Genomic DNA, 19,507 nt, shown 5'->3' on the forward strand with positions numbered 1-19,507 from the left:
GTGGGGGACTCGGGACACAGCCAAGCCTCGGTGGGACCCACGGGACTCAGCCAAGTCTCAGAGGGGGACTCAGGACTCAGACAAGTCTTGGTGGGACCCTAGGCACTCAGACAAGTCTTGGTGGGCGACGCGGGACTCAGACAAGTCTCGGTGGGGGAGTCGGGACTCAGCCAAGTCTCGGTGGGGGAGTTGGGACTTAGACAAGTCTCGGTGGGGGTTTAGGAATTTGGCTGAGAGTTTGGGTTCAGTGCTTGCAGTTCTCGTGGCTGAGCGGGGGTGCTGCCATTGTGGGATGAGACCCTCAGGTGAGGTTCATACTTAGATGGTCACATGACAAACGTAGGGCCCTATTCTTTGAACAGGAATGAATTCAAGATGGAATGGGCGGGTGGGACCTGTACTGGATGCAAATACCGCCGCAGGTAGAACAGAGCCTTAATCAGCTGAACATTTAAGGTGCAGGGGTCCAACTACGGACCCATCTAGGAACAAGCACCCTAAGCAGCATTCATTAGGGACACAAGAAAGGTGGGGAATAGCATGGGGGCGGGGACTGATAAAGTAAGGCGGAGTTTATGCCAAGTTAAAGCCCACGGCTGGATATGGCCTGGACCTACTGACTCGGGACGGAAGAAATGTGCCCACTGTCAATTTGGGACGAACCGGTGCCGAGCACAGACCAACTGCAACCTGAATAAAAAGTCCCAACCAGCACTTCACAGGGGGCTCCATTAGAGAAAACTACTCACATTAAACACTAGGGGGCGCTGTATCTCCGTTTAGCTGCTGTGCTATGCAGGTACCGGTTGTGCTTTGTATGGGGGGGCAGTTTGTAGCAGAGAGATAGGGGCGGTGGGTCGGCACACACAAGGGAAGGGGGTAACATGGGGTATTTAATCATTCACAGCTTAACCATTTATTGCACTTGTATTTCACTAAAACTACCCCCTGCCCCCCCCCCCTCTTCCCATAATCCAATATTTCTTGCACACAACCCAGCGGCCCTGTCTGCTAAAGGCCTCATTAAAGAGGCCAATGGGGAGGATAATATAATATAATACAAATCTAATGCCGTATGTAAGTTTGCCCAGGAGCAGTAACCCATAGCAACCAATTAGCAGGCAGCATTAAAAGCAAGCATCCTATTGGTTGCTATGGGTTACTGCTCCTGGGCAAACGTAGTGCCTTTTATTACATACGGCATTAGATTTGTATAATGTTATTTACCTTCACTGATTCAGTTATACCCCCCCTGTTATAATACCCCCCTATGGGCAAATAGAAGGCAGAATGATTGGTCCCATCAACTATATGTATGTGGGGTGGGGGGGTCTGAACCATAGAGACCCCTGGGGTACCCCAGTACACTGTAAGCAATGCCCCCCCCCCCCGGGGCGGTATCCAGTCACTAAAGTGCAATGCAATGTATTTTTGCCTCTTTAAAAACAGTACAGTAACATCGGAGCCCAAAAAAACAAAGCCTCGAAGTCAGAACTAAAGGTAAAACAACCCCAAAACCCCCCGAGCAGGGAAATCTAAGGTGCATGATGGCCATTGGTCAGTCCTATAGCGCTTCACTGCGGCGAATGAGAGCAAGTGGGCTGGTCCTACGCAAGACCAATAGCATTGTATGGTATAATATATAAAGCATTGTTCAACCTGGCAGTAACCCATAGCAACCAATCAGTGATTAGATTTTTATCGACAATGCAAACATGATTGGCTGCCATGATTAGTACCCAGGAGCAAATGTCTTTGCTATCCCCACAATGCACTGGGCCGGCGGGAAAAAAACTGGTGGGCCGACCCAGACCCGATCCCGTCCCCCAGCAAGATATCCTTCCGGGCAAGTGGGGGTGCAGCTAAGGGGTGTGACCCCATTGTGGGAGGTGCCTGGCTGCTAGATACCCTCAGGGGAAGAGAATAATTACCCCAGAGAAGGTGCTGATAGATGGGGTGAAACAGAGGCATCACAGTGAGGGTCCCCAATTCACACAGCACTCCCAGTACAGACTGGTCCAACATTTACACTGCCCAGTACATCACATAAACTACAACTCCCAGCAACCCCCCCTGCCCCCCAAGAGCTTTCAACTGTGAGTGGGATGGATGATAAATGCAGTAATGGGGATATGAAGGGCCACAGGCTCTAACCCTGATTGGGCAAATACCTCTCAACAGTCTGTTTTATGGAGGGGGGGGGGGGGACAAAAAAGGGGCCGGGCTTGCTGGACTGGGTGGAGTTTGGTCAATCAGGGGCGTGGGCCAATTTTTAAATCAGACATAATGAGAGGTAAGATAGAACATGGCCAATGGAATATTACCAACCATATTGTCTTTAAAGGGGAAGTTCACCTTTGAATTAACTGTTTAGTATAGTTTTTCAGTTGTTTAGCTTTTTGCAGCTCTCCGGTTTGGAATCTGAGTAGCTGTCTGGTTGCTAGGGTCTTGTTTACCTCAGCAACCAGGCAGCGGTTTGAATGAGAAACTGAATATTAAAGATAAGGAATAAAAAAGTAACAATAATAAATTAGATTGTATTTTGGCTGCCGGGGGTCAGATACAAAATAAATAATGAGGACCAATTGCAGAGCTGCTAATATTCTATAACATACTAAAGTAAACTTAAAGGTGAACCTACCCCTTTATACGCACAATAAAACATTGGCCGCTGACCAACGCATCACGGAATCAGCAGCCTATGGAAACATAGAATTCATATCGAAGGCAGGGCCGTACAATCTCATTGGCCGAAGATCATCACCTGATCGTTAACCTCAATGGATTCCTCCACTAAAGTCAACACTTCAGTACCCGGATCTGGGTAACATGGCCAGACGGAGACTTGGGGTCCTCTGGTTTGTTTTGGGGGGGGGGCGGGGCAAAGTTTTCAAGTTTGTCGTCCAATCATCAAGTGCCTTTTGTCTGGACATTAAAATCAAACCAACCAGATTGGGGAATGTTACAGAATTGTGCTCCCAAATAAGAGTAAGACGTGCACGTGGAAACAAAGCAGATTGTCCAATCAGATCCATGCAAGGGGGCCCCCCAGTGCCGGGAAAGGACAGGGCGAGAGGCAGAAGAAGGGGAGGTCCCACATCATCCCTTAGTAGAGTCGCTGCACCCCGAAAAGAGGAGGCTCGTTGGAAAAAAAAGGGGGGAGAGTCGATACCAGAAAGTCACAGGAGATGAGAAAAATAAAGGGGAAATTCAAAATCAAAATAAAATGAAGAATCTCCGGTACGTGGAACTATTCAGCCAATGGGCTTTGTCGGTTTCTGGCACTCAACCAACCAATCGGAAGGATGGGACTTATTTCATTTTTTTTTTTAACTTGGGGGTCTTCAGATGTTATTGGAAGATAGTACTGCTAGCTTGCAATCCCCCCAGCTGTAGAACAGCGCCCCCTGGGGCACACGGTAGGAAATGGCAGGGCTATAACCCTTGGGTTGCACAATGTTGCCGGACTACAAAGCCGATTTTGTTGCCCCCTGACTGGGTTTGCACCAAGCAGCCTGGTTTGCCCAGGGGCCGTCCCTTTGCTCCTTTACAGCCACTAAAGCCCCAAACCCACCTTCTGATATCCCAGCCCTGCCCCCTTTACTTGGCATAACCCCACCCCAGGGCCGGAACTAGGGGTAAGCAGAAGAGGCAGCTGCCAAGGGAGCAACCATTGGGGGGCGCCATGCAGGAACCTCTCTTGCCTACCCCTAGTCACCTTGCCATTGGCGCTTGTCATTACTCGCTGGGGGCAATGACCAAAGCACACAGCGAGGTGGCCGACTGGGTTGCCTAGGGTGCCCGGTCGGCTTGGCCCTCCCCTGCCCCACCCCCTGGGCCGGTGGGACACCAGGCAAAAAACCTGGTGGGACTCACAGTCCTGCCGACTCCCTCTCCCCCCGCACCCTTGCCCCGGCCGCTCCCTCTCCCCCCGCACCCTTGCCCCGGCCGCTCCCTCTCCCCCCCGCACCCTTGCCCCGGCCGCTCCCTCTCCCCCCCGCACCCTTGCCCCGGCCGCTCCCTCTCCCCCCCGCACCCTTGCCCCGGCCGCTCCCTCTCCCCCCCGCACCCTTGCCCCGGCCGCTCCCTCTCCCCCCCGCACCCTTGCCCCGGCCGCTCCCTCTCCCCCCCGCACCCTTGCCCCGGCCGCTCCCTCTCCCCCCCGCACCCTTGCCCCGGCCGCTCCCTCTCCCCCCCGCACCCCCGCACCCTTGCCCCGGCCGCTCCCTCGCACCCTTTCCCCCACACCCTTGCCCCGGCCACACCCTTGCCCCGGCCACTCCCTTTCCCCCACACCCTTCCCCCCGGCCACACCCTTGCCCCGGCCACTCCCTTTTCCCCACACTCCTGCCCCACCCCCTGGGCCGGTGGGACACCAGGCAAAAAACCTGGTGGGACTCACAGTCCTGCCGACTCCCTCTCCCCCCGCACCCTTGCCCCGGCCGCTCCCTCTCCCCCCGCACCCTTGCCCCGGCCGCTCCCTCTCCCCCCCGCACCCTTGCCCCGGCCGCTCCCTCTCCCCCCCCCGCACCCTTGCCCCGGCCGCTCCCTCTCCCCCCCGCACCCTTGCCCCGGCCGCTCCCTCTCCCCCCCCGCACCCTTGCCCCGGCCGCTCCCTCTCCCCCCCCGCACCCTTGCCCCGGCCGCTCCCTCTCCCCCCCGCACCCTTGCCCCGGCCGCTCCCTCTCCCCCCCGCACCCTTTCCCCCACACCCTTGCCCCGGCCACACCCTTGCCCGGCCACTCCCTTGCCCCGGCCACTCCCTTGCCCCCACACCCTTCCCCCCGGCCACACCCTTCCCCCCGCACCCTTGCCCCGGCCACTCCCTTTTCCCCACACCCTTCCCCCCGCACCCTTGCCCCGGCCACTCCCTTTCCCCTGCCTGGGCCGCTTCCCCCCTCCCCAGAAGGTTAAAGGGCTGGGGCAGGGAGGCGGCTGTTAGTAGGAGGGGCCTAGTGGGCCCCTATGCTCCAGTTGGACCCTGCCCCTCCCCTTTCTCCAGTTTTTGACCCCAGCAAAGGTGCCAACCCTAAACCCAAGTTTCACCAACATAATCATGGGATGTGTAGTCCAGCAACACCCGGGGCCCCAGGGTTCCAAACCAAGGGCCGACAGTGGGTCCCTGTGCCCACACTCTGTGCCAGGATTGGCTCCGTAACCAAGGAGATTTACCATTTTGTTTGTCAGAGATTAGTTAAAAAAAAAACCCAAAGTGGATGATTGGAGCAGCTCCTCCCATGCTGATTGGTGGATGGAATCCAAACAGAAGGATTAGTCCATGGAATAAAGCCCCCACTGATTTCCAAAGGCGGCCATGCCCACTCCATGCCGGGGGCGGAGCAGAGTTAGTTCCAAGCGCCGATTGGTCCCTTATCCCTCCCCTCCTCCTCCGGCGCCGCGTCCCTTTAACAACACGGATGGATTATCTGCTTATTTCTGTATTTACTGTCAGTGCTAAGAAACTAGAGGAACACAAGACTGAGGGAGAGACAGAGGCGCTCGCAGTGCTGGGCGGTTACTTGAAGGCTGTAAACTCTCCTGCAGAGGGACAAGAGAATCACATTTATTGCACCACGAAAACTCAACTTGCACTCAGTCTGCTGGGTATATGGGGGGAACAGCGCCCTCTGGTGGGGAAAGTGAGAATGAGCTTATAATCCACATGAAACATTCCTTCTCTGTATATTTGTATTTAAACATATGGGTAGGGGGTGCCATAGTGTTTCCCTTAGACAGTACAGTATGGGGGTACAGCTTATTGTGTGCCCAGAACATTCCTTCTCTGTATATTTGTATTTATACATATGGGTAGGAGGTGCCATAGTGTTTCCCTTAGACAGTACAGTATGGGGGTACAGCTTATTGTGTGCCCAGAACATTCCTTCTCTGTATATTTGTATTTATACATATGGGTAGGAGGTGCCATAGTGTTTCCCTTAGACAGTACAGTATGGGGGTACAGCTTATTGTGTGCCCAGAACATTCCTTCTCTGTATATTTGTATTTATACATATGGGTAGGAGGTGCCATAGTGTTTCCCTTAGACAGTACAGTATGGGGGTACAGCTTATTGTGTGCCCAGAACATTCCCTCTCTGTATATTTGTATTTATACATATGGGTAGGGGGTGCCATAGTGTTTCCCTTAGACAGTACAGTATGGGGGTACAGCTTATTGTGTGCCCAGAACATTCCTTCTCTGTATATTTGTATTTATACATATGGGTAGGGGGTGCCATAGTGTTTCCCTTAGACAGTACAGTATGGGGGTACAGCTTATTGTGTGCCCAGAACATTCCCTCTCTGTATATTTGTATTTATACATATGGGTAGGGGGTGCCATAGTGTTTCCCTTAGACAGTACAGTATGGGGGTACAGTTTATTGTGTGCCCAGAACATTCCCTCTCTGTATATTTGTATTTATACATATGGGTAGGGGGTGCCATAGTGTTTCCCTTAGACAGTACAGTATGGGGGTACAGCTTATTGTGTGCCCAGAACATTCCTTCTCTGTATATTTGTATTTATACATATGGGTAGGGGGTGCCATAGTGTTTCCCTTAGACAGTACAGTATGGGGGTACAGCTTATTGTGTGCCCAGAACATTCCCTCTCTGTATATTTGTATTTATACATATGGGTAGGGGGTGCCATAGTGTTTCCCTTAGACAGTACAGTATGGGGGTACAGCTTATTGTGTGCCCAGAACATTCCTTCTCTGTATATTTGTATTTATACATATGGGTAGGGGGTGCCATAGTGTTTCCCTTAGACAGTACAGTATGGGGGTACAGCTTATTGTGTGCCCAGAACATTCCCTCTCTGTATATTTGTATTTATACATATGGGTAGGAGGTGCCATAGTGTTTCCCTTAGACAATACAGTATGGGGGTACAGCTTATTGTGTGCCCAGGGGGATGATAAGCAACTGCTTATGGGTATGTCCCAGAATCCCTTTCTTTACTTCCTAATTCAAAATGAACCAAAATGAATCTTATTGGTTGCTATTGGTTACTGTTCCAGGGCAAAGGTAGTGCCTTCTATTACATATGGGGGTAAGAGAAGTAAGTGACGATTCACTATGACTGGAGACACCAAAGGGTTAACCCCGGCCCTTGTGAGATGCACCGACCCAGGGTACTTGGCTGGGGGGCTCACTGCCATGTTCCAGGTACCCCTCGCGCAGGCGTAGGGTGGGCACAATAATAAAACTTTCACACTCCGTACCTTCTATGGCAGATGAACCTCACTTCCTGCTTGACGATTTCCCCCTGCCCCTAAGCTTAGCTCCTCCCCCAGCAGCCCACTGAGCACGTGCAGTGCCACTGACACAAAAGACGGCCTAACAAGATCCAAGATGGGGAGCTGCTGGGGGCAACTGTGAAGGCCTGGGGTATTACTGGTATAGGGCTGCTGAGCCTCTGGGCTGGTACCCCCCCCCCCCCAAGTGGAAGCTACAAAGCACCTACTGCAGAGGCAACAATGGCTTCAGGGTCAGGGGGGAGGAGCAAATTTTCATGGCAAGCAAATGGAACATGGCAGTACACGCGGGAGGGGAGGAGCATGCGTAACAGCCAATCATATTCATAACACACCCACTTGTCATCATTAAAGGGATACTGTCACCAGAAGGAAGGGTTGGATGGTTTTGTGACTGTTTATAATAAGTTTCATCCCTCTCGTACTGTGGGTCTGACAGCAAGTTCTGCTCTTTATAAACAGTGAGTCTCATAACCAAACCCCGCCCCGCAGTCCTGCCCTGCTTTATGGCTGAGATTCTAGCTATCTGTATAACAGAGCATTCTGTCACAGTGGCACAGATCCTATCTGATCCCCCCATTGTAAGCAGCAGTCCTGCCCTGCTTTATGGCTGAGATTCTAGCTATCTGTATAACAGAGCATTCTGTCACAGTGGCACAGATCCTATCTGATCCCCCCCATTGTAAGCAGCAGTCCTGCCCTGCTTTATGGCTGAGATTCTAGCTATCTGTATAACAGAGCATTCTGTCACAGTGGCACAGATCCTATCTGATCCCCCCATTGTAAGCAGCAGTCCTGCCCTGCTTTATGGCTGAGATTCTAGCTATCTGTATAACAGAGCATTCTGTCACAGTGGCACAGATCCTATCTGATCCCCCCATTGTAAGCAGCAGTCCTGCCCTGCTTTATGGCTGAGATTCTAGCTATCTGTATAACAGAGCATTCTGTCACAGTGGCACAGATCCTATCTGATCCCCCCCCATTGTAAGCAGCAGTCCTGCCCTGCTTTATGGCTGAGATTCTAGCTATCTGTATAACAGAGCATTCTGTCACAGTGGCACAGATCCTATCTGATCCCCCCATTGTAAGCAGCAGTCCTGCCCTGCTTTATGGCTGAGATTCTAGCTATCTGTATAACAGAGCATTCTGTCACAGTGGCACAGATCCTATCTGATCCCCCCATTGTAAGCAGCAGTCCTGCCCTGCTTTATGGCTGAGATTCTAGCTATCTGTATAACAGAGCATTCTGTCACAGTGGCACAGATCCTATCTGATCCCCCCATTGTAAGCAGCAGTCCTGCCCTGCTTTATGGCTGAGATTCTAGCTATCTGTATAACAGAGCATTCTGTCACAGTGGCACAGATCCTATCTGATCCCCCCATTGTAAGCAGCAGTCCTGCCCTGCTTTATGGCTGAGATTCTAGCTATCTGTATAACAGAGCATTCTGTCACAGTGGCACAGATCCTATCTGATCCCCCCCCATTGTAAGCAGCAGTCCTGCCCTGCTTTATGGCTGAGATTCTAGCTATCTGTATAACAGAGCATTCTGTCACAGTGGCACAGATCCTATCTGATCCCCCCATTGTAAGCAGCAGTCCTGCCCTGCTTTATGGCTGAGATTCTAGCTATCTGTACAGTATAACAGCATTCTGGCACAGATCCTATCTGAACCCCACTATTTACATGATTACAGTATTTTGGGCCTTTACTAGGAAAATGAACACCTCAAAGGACTATCCACTTAAAAACAAACAAAATAAAAAAGACATTATGTGATGCCAAGAAAGAATTTTTTTTTTTTAAATATATTATTGTTTGCAAATCATCTCCCGCACGTGACAGAAAGTGACAATCGGCATTTAATCCCAAACAGAAATAAAATACATGAATGTATATATAAACAAGGCGACAGTATCCCTTTAAGAAAATCAAAGCTACAAACAAATGACCCCCCCCAGAAAAGCTTAAGTGCAGCCCCTGTAACAGTGAGTGGGGGAATATATTAAATATATACAGACAGACGGACAGGTATAATACAGGGAGGGATACAGAGGGAGGGCTGCCGTACATGGCTGTATACACCAGCGCAACAGATACAGTTTCCTGCCAGCAGGGAATGAAGTGCTCACAAGGGACGGGGGGACGGGGGGCGCTCACAGGGCCCGGATAGCAAACCCACCATAACCTCCCGCCTGGATAGGCGTTTTGGGAGAAGCGCACGTGTACAGACTGAAGTCTTCCGTCTGGAATCCAGCGCGGTTTAAGGACGGCTCAGACGCGCTGCGGTGGATTTTTGGCAATGACCGTGCCAGCAGCTCGATGGAGGCGAGAATCTGAGGGGAACAGAGGTACAGATTAGGGGCAGCACTGGCAGCAATTGTTCAGCTTCGGCAACTGGGGATTTAGGGCTTTCTATTTATTATGGGGGGAAGCCATTTTACTTGCAGGAAACAGAATGGAGGAGGAGCTTGTTGCTCGGTTGTAAGCTGACAGTAGAGAAGGGAGAGAGGAGTGAAGGAGGAGCTTGTTCCTCTGTTGTAAACTGATAGTAGATAAAGAAGGGAGGAGTGAAGGAGGAGCTTGTTGATCTGGTGACAGAAGAGAAGGAAGGGAGGAATGAAGGAAGAGCTTGTTGATCTGGTGACAAGTAAGCAGGAAGTGAGGTATGAAGGAGGAGCTTGATAATCTGGTGACAGGAAAGCAAAAAGTATGAAGGAGGAGCTTTTTGATCTGGTGACAGAAGAACAGGAAGTGAGGAGTGAAGGAGGAGCTTGTTGATCTGATGACAGGAAAGCAATAAGGAGGAGGAGCTTTTTTTATTTGGTGAAAGCAGATAAGGAAATGAGGCATGAAGGAGGAGCTTGTTGATCTGGTGACAAGGGAAGGAAGCGAGGAGTGAAGGAGGAGCTTGTTGATTTTGTGACAGTAGATAAGGAAGTGAGGTATGAAGGAGGAGCTTGTTGTTCTGATGACAGGAAAGCAATAAGTATGGAGGAAGAGCTTTTTTATTACAAGTAAACAGGGAGGGAGGGAGGGATGAAGGAGGAGTTTGTTGATCTGGCTACAAGTAAACAGGGAGGGAGGGAGGGATGAAGGAGGAGTTTGTTGATCTGGCTACAAGTAAACAGGGAGGGAGGGAGGGATGAAGGAGGAGTTTGTTGATCTGGCTACAAGTAAACAGGGAGGGAGGGAGGGAGGGATGAAGGAGGAGTTTGTTGATTTGGTGACAGGAGAGCAGGAAGTGAGGTATGAAGGAGGAGCTTGTTGCTCTGGTGACAAGAGAGCAGGAATGAAGGTGGGATTTTTATACTGTTGATTTGCTGTAAGACCAACGATACTAGTGGGGAGGATGTTTACCCTAAACCCCCCCCCACAGTGCAGCTACAGCACCTTGGTTAATACCAGCTACGGCCCTTTCACAGCACTGAGTGTTCAGGGTCAGTCACTCACCTGTGGGAATAGGGGGCGCTCATCTCTCTTCTTCTTTAGACAGTCTGCCATTAACCTCTTCATTGCTTTGGGGCAATTACTCCTAACTTTGCTGAAGTCGGGAGATAAGTAGCCTCTCCCAACCATAAATATGATCTTAACAAAAAAACAAAAGGGGGGAAAAGCAATTAGATTCTGCAGCCAAATTAACCCCTGAACTGCAATGGCTCAGCTACAGAACAACAACATTTGCAGACTACAGATGCCCAAGCCATAGCCCCCCAATAGGCACTGCTGGTACAGGGCTCAGACTCCTTGTACTTCCTACCCCTATGCTGCTCTCTTTCCCATGGTCCACTGGGGGTTGTACTGGTCAGTACTGGTGACCAATGCAGTATAATGTGGGACGGATTTCCTATTCATCAAACCACTTTCTTTTCATTGCAATGGGAAATAGCCAATCAGTCCAGTTCATAAACACCAATCCCTTTACCTTCGCTTAACCACGGGAAGGAGAGCAGCCCAAGAGCAAAATATACACTAGGGGTGCATTTGGCCACCTTGGGGCACCATCCCTGATTCATTTGTAAATACCTGGTCTCTGTTGTTGATGTTGGAGTAGGGCAACTGCCCCGTCATCAGTTCATATAGAACAATGCCAAACGCGTAGACATCAGACTGAAAGCTATAGGGGTTGTTATCTTGCATCCGAATGACCTCAGGAGCCTACGGAGAGAGACAGCGGTGACCAACTGTAAAGATGGTATTTCCAGAACACAGTGTCCTCCCTAGGGGCTGAGGAACTCACCATCCACAGAATGGAGCCAGACAACTGCTCAAACTGATGAGACCCACTCCACCGGGACTTCACTGTTGCCAGGCCAAAGTCACCAATCTTTACTGTGAGGTCTTCATGAAGGAATATATCTAAGGGGGGGCAAGTTAAGGAATGCAACCAATCCGAGCAGAGAAGAGAAGCCCTAGAGTTACATATAGAGAACCAGCCTGTGTGTTTGGTTTCTTGCAGCTGCAATGATCCATTTCTGCCACAAGGTGGGGCTAAGTATTCCATTACTGCTCTGCAATAACTATTGCTAATGGTCTACAGATCCCCCGGTTGAGCCGAAGGTGGGGTTCCCCCATTTCCCAGGCCGGGAAAGTGGAGACAAGAACCTTAAATCTACCTCATATTCCTAGAGGGTAGGATTCAGCTCACAGGCAGAAAGAGCCCATAGGAACAGGGTTAGGGCTTGGCAAGGATACTATTGCTCTTTAGGTCTCTGTGGATGATTGACTTCGCGTGCAAATAGCTGTAAGGAGAAATCACACAAGTATATGATTATTATTATTATTCACAACAATAAAAAAGTGCATTGCTATATTCCCATAACTATGATGTTTTACCCAGAATGCCATGCCACTGCCCCCCTACAAAATCAGGAAATTCTGTACTGAAGTGGAGGCTGCGGCTATGCCAAAGGGGGGGACCTGGGTATCTTCTATTGGGGGCCACAATGGAGAACAAAGAGACTCATGTCTATGGCACCGTTTAGCTAACATGGGCAGCAAACTCTGAGAGGCACATGTGTCGGGGGGGCTTGCTAGGCACTGTGTAAAAGTGGAGTGATGAAGGGTCCCCTAGTAGCCAAAACATTTTCACATCACTCTACATCCCCTGGGCCATAGCGATCAAAGCGACAGGGTCCTATTGGTACTTTCAGCTGAACCCAAGCCCTTACCTGACCATGGGTAGGAGAGCAGCCCATGGGCACACATTGAACCTAGGCCCTTCATACCATGGATTCTCTTGGGGGTCTTGCAGAAGAGGGGGCTTGCTAGGCACTGTGTAAAAGTGGGGTGATGGTGCCACAATGGTCCCCTAGTAGCCAAAACATTTTCACATCACTCTACATCCCCTGGGCCATAGCGATCAAAGCAACAGGGTAAGGTCCTATTGGTACTTTCAGCTGAACCCAAGCCCTTACCTGACCATGGGTAGGAGAGCAGCCCATGGGCACACATTGAACCTAGGCCCTCCATACCATGGATTCTCTTGGGGGGCTTGCTAGGCACTGTGCAAAAGTGGGGTGATGGTGCCACAGTGGTCCCCTAGTAGCCAAAACATTTTCACATGACTACATCCCCTGGGCCATAGCGATCATGGCAACAGGGTAAGGTCCTATTGGTACTTTCAGCTGAACCCAAGCCCCTACCTGACCATGGGTAGGAGAGCAGCCCATAGGCACATATCCATGGTATGAAGGGGCCTAGGTTCATTTTGTCTATGGCCAATGTCTAACAGACCCTTGCTTTATTTCCCCATCCCTAACAACGCTATGGAACAGAACTACTGGTTCCGAATCCCCCCGGCCCAGAGCAGCTGGGGCCCCCACGTACTCCATGCCCTGCGCCGTCTGTCGTGCAATGTCGATCAGCTTGATCATTTCGAATTTGGTCTCGATGATGTGCAGGTGGTGATAGAGACTGGAGCCCTCGCACCACTGGGTCACTAGTCGCAGCTGGGGCTTCGTGGAGTAGCCCATGAAAAGCAGGATGTTCACGTGTCGCGTTTTTCTGGACAGAGAGAGAACATGTAGAAACATTAATGCAAAAGGACCAACTGCAATTAATTTCTACATCATAATCTCAGATTAATTTTCCCATTGAAAAGCGGACGCTATGCACATAATAGAACCAATATGGCTACGTGCAACCTGTTTATATAGTCCATATATATATATATATATATATATATATATATATATATATATATATATATAGATGATATATATATATATCTATTTACCCTCATTTTATTAAAAGGCCTGTCCTATCAGAAAGGAGGAATTAGCTAAAGACCAGACCAGTGTCAGACTGGTACGGGGCGGGGCTCCAGCCCCCACTGACCCAGGCCACTCCCCTCCTTGCCAGTGACTGTGGGTGCTAGTATTCTCCTTCCCATCAAGTGTGATAGGTGGTAGGGGAGTAGAGGAGTACACAACAGTGTAGCAGCTCCCAACTGGGGTGGGGGGCCCCCCATGTGACAGCACTGGTGACCCCCCAGACTGACGCTGGGCCACTAGAACATGGCTGCTTCCAAAGCATCTCTTTGCAAGGGGTGCCAACATGGCCCCCCTCTTCCAATCGGCGCCCCCCCCCCCCCCAGAGGTGGGAAGGTTTCATTCCATTCCCGGGGGGTAACGCACACTTACCTGAGGACTCCTACTTCATTTTTAAAGGCCTGTAGCTGCTGAGGCGTTGGCGCCGTTACATTCAACATTTTCACTGCTACGTCCCCTGGAAAAGTCACATGGGAGATAATCAGCGAATGAGACGAGGATAAAGTGATAGAACGAAACGCATTTTATACGTACAGGCGGTTGGAATTTGGTAATACAATGGGAGTGTTGGTTTAAGCTAAGGAAATTAAAGGGGAAGTAAAGGCAGACCTAGACCAGCTTTTGACACCTATACTTCCGCTATTGGCCCACTAGAAATACCCAAGACGGCACAGTGGAATCACCCGCTACCTCCAAGGCAATACCGGGGCAAACAGGTATCCGGACACCCTCTGTATCTATAACGGCCAATCCTGGGACAGACACCATTGCTGTAGAGTTCCTGACAGTCAGTACAGGAGTCACCTCCCCACAGAAGTGCCATTTGGCTTTTTGTCCTATGAGTTTTGCACCAACACTTGGGGGAGCCACACCAGTTCCAGCCCAATGTCCGCCTAGGTGACTCCCACCACTGCTCTATGGGGCCCTACAGAGTCCCCACTATCCAATGGCAGTCAAAGACTCTCTGGGCTCCTTAACCAACCCCTACAGGAACCAGTCCCACTGCAGCCACCTCCAGTGGTAGTGTTATAATGGCGGCCGGAGTAGGCCCACCTCTTTCTGGCTCCTCCCACTCATCCAAACATAGTCCCACTATCTGTCGGTACCTTTACTTTTAGTCCAGTCCTCAGCTGGCCACTACAAAGGCCAGAACAAACTGGACCCATGCAGGGTCAGACTGGGCCCTGGCGGCGTTCTCCCTGCCCGACCGCTCCTCCCCTGATGCGTTAAATTTACGCGCTCGGGGTAGGACGTTGGGTGGGGGGCCCTGCGAGGGGGGTTAGGGGACACCTGCAGGGCCCATGGGGCGGGAGCCCCCCAGTCCGACCCTGGACCCATGACAGTACATTGGATCTATCCCCACTGCCAGGTGCTGGACATACAACCTTTAATCATATATTCTACACCAGAGGGCTACCGCAGTCTGGGCCAAGCAATCACCATCTCTCTAGTTCAGTAGCCACACTGAAGCGTTCAGTAGTCATGTGACCAGTGGTAGCAGCAAATGGTTAAAAGAAACAAATAGAAGAGTAAAACAATTACCGTGCCACTTTCCCTTATACACTGTCCCAAACGATCCAGAACCTATTCTCTGCCCAACCGTGATTTGCCCGTCGGGAATCTCCCAGTCGTCGCTGGAATCGCGTCGTCCGAGCGTTTTCTGCAACACAGTTTGATGGTTATAACATCCGGGGGCTGTAAGGATTCAGATACACAGGAGTCACATGGTAGGAATTGTTCCCAAGAGCTTACCATCCGACTCCTGTCTTCCGTCGAGGACGAGGAGGACTTGCGCTCTCTCTGCTGCCCCGGGGATTTCTGTAGCGCCTTGACGTTGGTGAGGGAGCCGGGGAGGGAGGCAGGGGGGGTCGCCGATAAGCCGGGGGTTGAACCTAATGCCAAGCAAATAAAACTGCAAGTAAATAAACCTGGATAAAACCCTGAATGTGTACACCCCCGGAACTATAGCGGGGTGACTGTTACCCCAATGTTTCTATATATCTGTAACCTTGTTATGGGCTAAGGGGGCCCAGCCTGAAGGCCAGTTAGGGGGGATTTGGGGTGAGTGCTTATTTGTGCCCTGGGTACCCCTGGAACTATAGCGGGGTGACTGTTACCCCAATGTTTCTATATATCTGTAACCTTGTTATGGGCTAAGGGGGCCCAGCCTGAAGGCCAGTTAGGGGGGGATTTGGGGTGAGTGCTTTTTGTACCCTGGGTACCCCTGGAACTATAGCGGGGTGACTGTTACCCCAATGTTTCTATATATCTGTAACCTTGTTATGGGCTAAGGGGGCCCAGCCTGAAGGCCAGTTAGGGGGGGATTAGGGGTGAGGGCTTATTTGTGCCCTGGGTACCCCTGGAACTATAGCGGGGTGACTGTTACCCCAATGTTTCTATATATCTGTAACCTTGTTATGGGCTAAGGGGGCCCAGCCTGAAGGCCAGTTAGGGGGGGATTTGGGGTGAGTGCTTATTTGTGCCCTGGGTACCCCTGGAACTATAGCGGGGTGACTGTTACCCCAATGTTTCTATATATCTGTAACCTTGTTATGGGCTAAGGGGGCCCAGCCTGAAGGCCAGTTAGGGGGGATTTGGGGTGAGTGCTAATTTGTGTCCTGGGTACCCCTGGAACTATAGCGGGGTGACTGTTACCCCAATGTTTCTATATATCTGTAACCTTGTTATGGGCTAAGGGGGCCCAGCCTGAAGGCCAGTTAGGGGGGATTTGGGGTGAGTGCTAATTTGTGCCCTGGGTACCCCTGGAACTATAGCAGGGTGACTGTTACCCCAATGTTTCTATATATGTTTACCTACAGCAATGCAAACCACAAGCGCCACACACAAACCTCGCCACCACACCAAGTTGTTGTACAATAACATGACAAAAGTGTTAGAAACACAAAGTGGTAGATTCCATCAGTGAGACTGCAGGAGTGGAAGGCTGAGTGCACAAGTGACCCCCCCAGTGGATGTATCTATACCTTACACACTTAGTATAAGCAGAGGATTGTGTATATGTGTATAGTTATTTACTAGCAGTGACTGTATGATTTGCGGGAGGGGGGAAAGGTGAATAAACAGCCCAACTACCTCTGCAAACAGGATCAGATTCAAAATCAAAGACTATTTCACTGGGGAGAGTATGGAGGAGTGGGCTGGGGTCCCGCGAGTGGTATTTCCGATGGCAGCGCGTCGGCTGGACTGAGGGGGCTGCGGGAGAAACACAGGCAAGAAATCAAAAATGAAAGAAAAAAATTGGGGGTTGGGGGGGATTATTGGGGTGAGAGAATAGGAAAGTGGAGTATAATAGTAGGAGGAACAAAAAGTTGGAGTTGGGAGGGGGGGCAGAATCAACAAGGTAAAAATTTGCAAGATATTCCCAAATACACACATTGAAACAGAATTTTTAAAGGGGAAATGCAGCTGAAGATCAATTTAGCAGTTATTTCACCGATTAGAAAAAGCAGGGGGGGAGGAGGGGGGGGTGCATTGCTGGCTATGGAAGTCAGACCCTGAATATCCAATAAGGGGTACATACATTTTCATTTAATGCTACACCCTACGTGAGATGGACCCCCCCAAAAACACAAGGTAGGAAATATATGTGACTAGAGGGGGCCCTTGTGGTACAAATAGGGAGAGAAATATTGGGAGCGGTCTATGGTTAAATCCAACTAAAGTGAGAATATAGTGATTATATACCAGATGGGGCTACTTACCTCCCTCGCTGCACTGGAGGCCCTGGTCTCGAATCAAGTCCTACAACACAAGAGAGCAGCTTGGTTACCGTTTGTAACTCTGCCCACCCCCCGTGAATACAAAGCTGCCTGTGTTGGGCAAAACTGTATTCAGGGGGGGAAGCAGGAAGATGGCACAGACACACCTCTTTGCCGACACTTAGGACACAGAGTGCAATGGGGCCCTGTAGGCAGTCGGTAAAATAAAGGGTGGGGCCTGTGCTAGCCAATGAACGCCCGGATCTCCCTGGGGTCTAGTATTGGTCTACTGGAAATCCCCTCTGGCTTCTAAATACCCAAGGCAACAACAGAACACAAGGCTCTTACGTCAATATTGACCGGCTCGATGGTATTTATGTGCACGTTGGGCGCCGAGGACGACCGATCTCGCTGGCCAAACTGGTTCCTGTGGTCCTCATCCGGTCGGAACGGCTGGGGAATCGGGATGGATTTGGAAGGAGAAGTACTCGGTAGACAGAGGGGGCTGGAAAAGCAAAGGGGGAAGAAATTTAATGACGGGCTACCATACAAACATAACATAGCCACTAAGCAGCCATGTTTGTGGGCATTGTGTAGTAGGAAGTCACTAATGGTCCCCTGAAGTGTTGGGAGTTGTAGTTAAACAGCTGGGGGGTGGGATTCATTTCCAATGAATCTACGCAACCCTCATAGCTAGGGGATTGTGGGAACTGTAGTTCAATAACAGCTAAACAGCTCATATTCCCATTAAAGAGACACTGACACCAGAAATGAAACCATTTTTACATCTGTCATAACATTGTCTTTGCATGCTATTTATAATTTTGCCATAAAAGTATTTGTCCATGCTTTTACATTCCCTATCTGATCCCCCATGTTCCTCTATGAGGGGGCGGCCATATTTGTCCAGCAGGAGGCCGTTAGCATTAGAAGCTATAACTGACAGGCTGAGAAGAGACAGTCAGGCTGGCAAAACAGTCAGGTTTTGGGATTTCAAGTAACAATTACTTACAAAAGCAGCCCTATCAGTAAAAAATGATCAACACGACCTATAGGCAACTTTTTATGTAGATTTATATTTTAAAAAGTGGTTTTTTCGTGTCAGTATCACTTTAAGGCACTTGGGCATCCTACTGGGGCCCAAATGAATAAAGGGGAACCTTTATACCATGATTCCCGTGTAGGAAGGACAATAATAGGGGGCGCCACTCACAAATCAGTGGGGATTTTACATTTCTGCAGCGCCCAGAGCATGGGAAAAACTCCGGCCGACGTACAGAAATGCATACAGGTATTTGCTTATCCCTTAATTCTGTTCTCTGGTTCCGACTTCTGAAACAATGCAGCAGAATTCCGTTCTCCTGTAGATCTAATAATGCCCCGGCTCTGCTACATCATTTCAGGAGTCCGTTCTAGCACAGATCAGAACATAAACAGTCAACAGCAGTTATATATACAGGTATTTTTTGGGGGGTGAAGGGGGGTTAACGTCAATGTATATGGAGTGCTGGTTTGCTTTCAAGTCGTGCCAATTGTATCTTTTCATGTCTGGATTTACCCCCCCCCCCAGGGGGGCCTTGGCCAAAGGCTGTATATACAGCTGGGGCAATAGACGGTTGGGGCGAGCTGGCACGGAGACACGGAACATCAGAGCTAGAACATTACCCTGTGGCATCTGGAGGGGGCGGAGGAGTCGAGGACTCAGCGGCTGGGGCGACCTCTTCAAACGGAGCTTCCTCCTGAGATATTGGGTGGTGTTCAAAGAACTTGGAGACAAACAGCAAACTGTGAGGCGGAAACAAAGGGAAAGAAGGAATTAGCCCCGCTGAGAGGGGGATACACAGCCATTGGCTGTAATACATGGAATTCTATGCATTTATATTTAGCAGCGACAGGTCCAGTTGCCTTAGATTTACCCCCACTGGCCATTAAAGGGGTTGTTAAGAAACGGACAATGATAATGTAATGGTGAACTTCCCCTTTAATATGGGCTTAAAGTGTACTTTGTTCCATATCTGCTGCTAATCCTCTACTTCTGTGGAGTATCTAATGCTCTGCTTTACTATAGGTTGGCCCAGGCTTCTGAAGCCTCCAAAGCCCCAGTTGTTTTCCAACGCTACGATTGGCTACAGGCTGATCTAGATCTGCCATAGGCTGGACCATACACCATGGCGGCCTTTCTACTGTTCCATTTGTTCAGGCACAGAGCCCAAACTAAGTTAACTCTTCGTATGTTATAGAATAGAAAATTCTAAA

At 50.2% G+C, this 19,507-nt stretch overlaps 1 protein-coding gene across 6 annotated transcripts in view; it reads right to left on the reverse strand.

The window, feature by feature from the left end:
* The window catches only part of braf (B-Raf proto-oncogene, serine/threonine kinase), a 56,123-nt gene that overhangs the window by 26,699 nt on the left and 9,917 nt on the right, over nucleotides 1-19,507 (reverse strand). For 3 of the 6 annotated variants that reach the window (XM_031898529.1, XM_031898530.1, XM_031898528.1), the window contains exons 7-19: nucleotides 18,917-19,036; nucleotides 17,600-17,756; nucleotides 17,255-17,294; nucleotides 16,626-16,745; nucleotides 15,285-15,424; nucleotides 15,075-15,192; nucleotides 13,905-13,989; nucleotides 13,090-13,266; nucleotides 11,956-12,002; nucleotides 11,501-11,619; nucleotides 11,287-11,418; nucleotides 10,714-10,848; nucleotides 9,443-9,596 (exon numbers count right to left, since the gene is read on the reverse strand). In XM_031898529.1, the coding sequence (XP_031754389.1) occupies nucleotides 9,443-9,596; nucleotides 10,714-10,848; nucleotides 11,287-11,418; nucleotides 11,501-11,619; nucleotides 11,956-12,002; nucleotides 13,090-13,266; nucleotides 13,905-13,989; nucleotides 15,075-15,192; nucleotides 15,285-15,424; nucleotides 16,626-16,745; nucleotides 17,255-17,294; nucleotides 17,600-17,756; nucleotides 18,917-19,036 (1,544 nt within the window). Of the gene's footprint in view, nucleotides 1-4,858; nucleotides 5,539-9,442; nucleotides 9,597-10,713; nucleotides 10,849-11,286; nucleotides 11,419-11,500; nucleotides 11,620-11,955; nucleotides 12,003-13,089; nucleotides 13,267-13,904; nucleotides 13,990-15,074; nucleotides 15,193-15,284; nucleotides 15,425-16,625; nucleotides 16,746-17,254; nucleotides 17,295-17,599; nucleotides 17,757-18,916; nucleotides 19,037-19,507 lie in introns of those variants that run through there. The other 3 variants (XM_031898532.1, XM_031898533.1, XM_031898531.1) reach the window with 3 other exon arrangements.

The sequence above is a fragment of the Xenopus tropicalis genome, chromosome 3, assembly GCF_000004195.4.
Source record: "Xenopus tropicalis strain Nigerian chromosome 3, UCB_Xtro_10.0, whole genome shotgun sequence".
Taxonomy (NCBI): Eukaryota; Metazoa; Chordata; class Amphibia; order Anura; family Pipidae; genus Xenopus; species Xenopus tropicalis.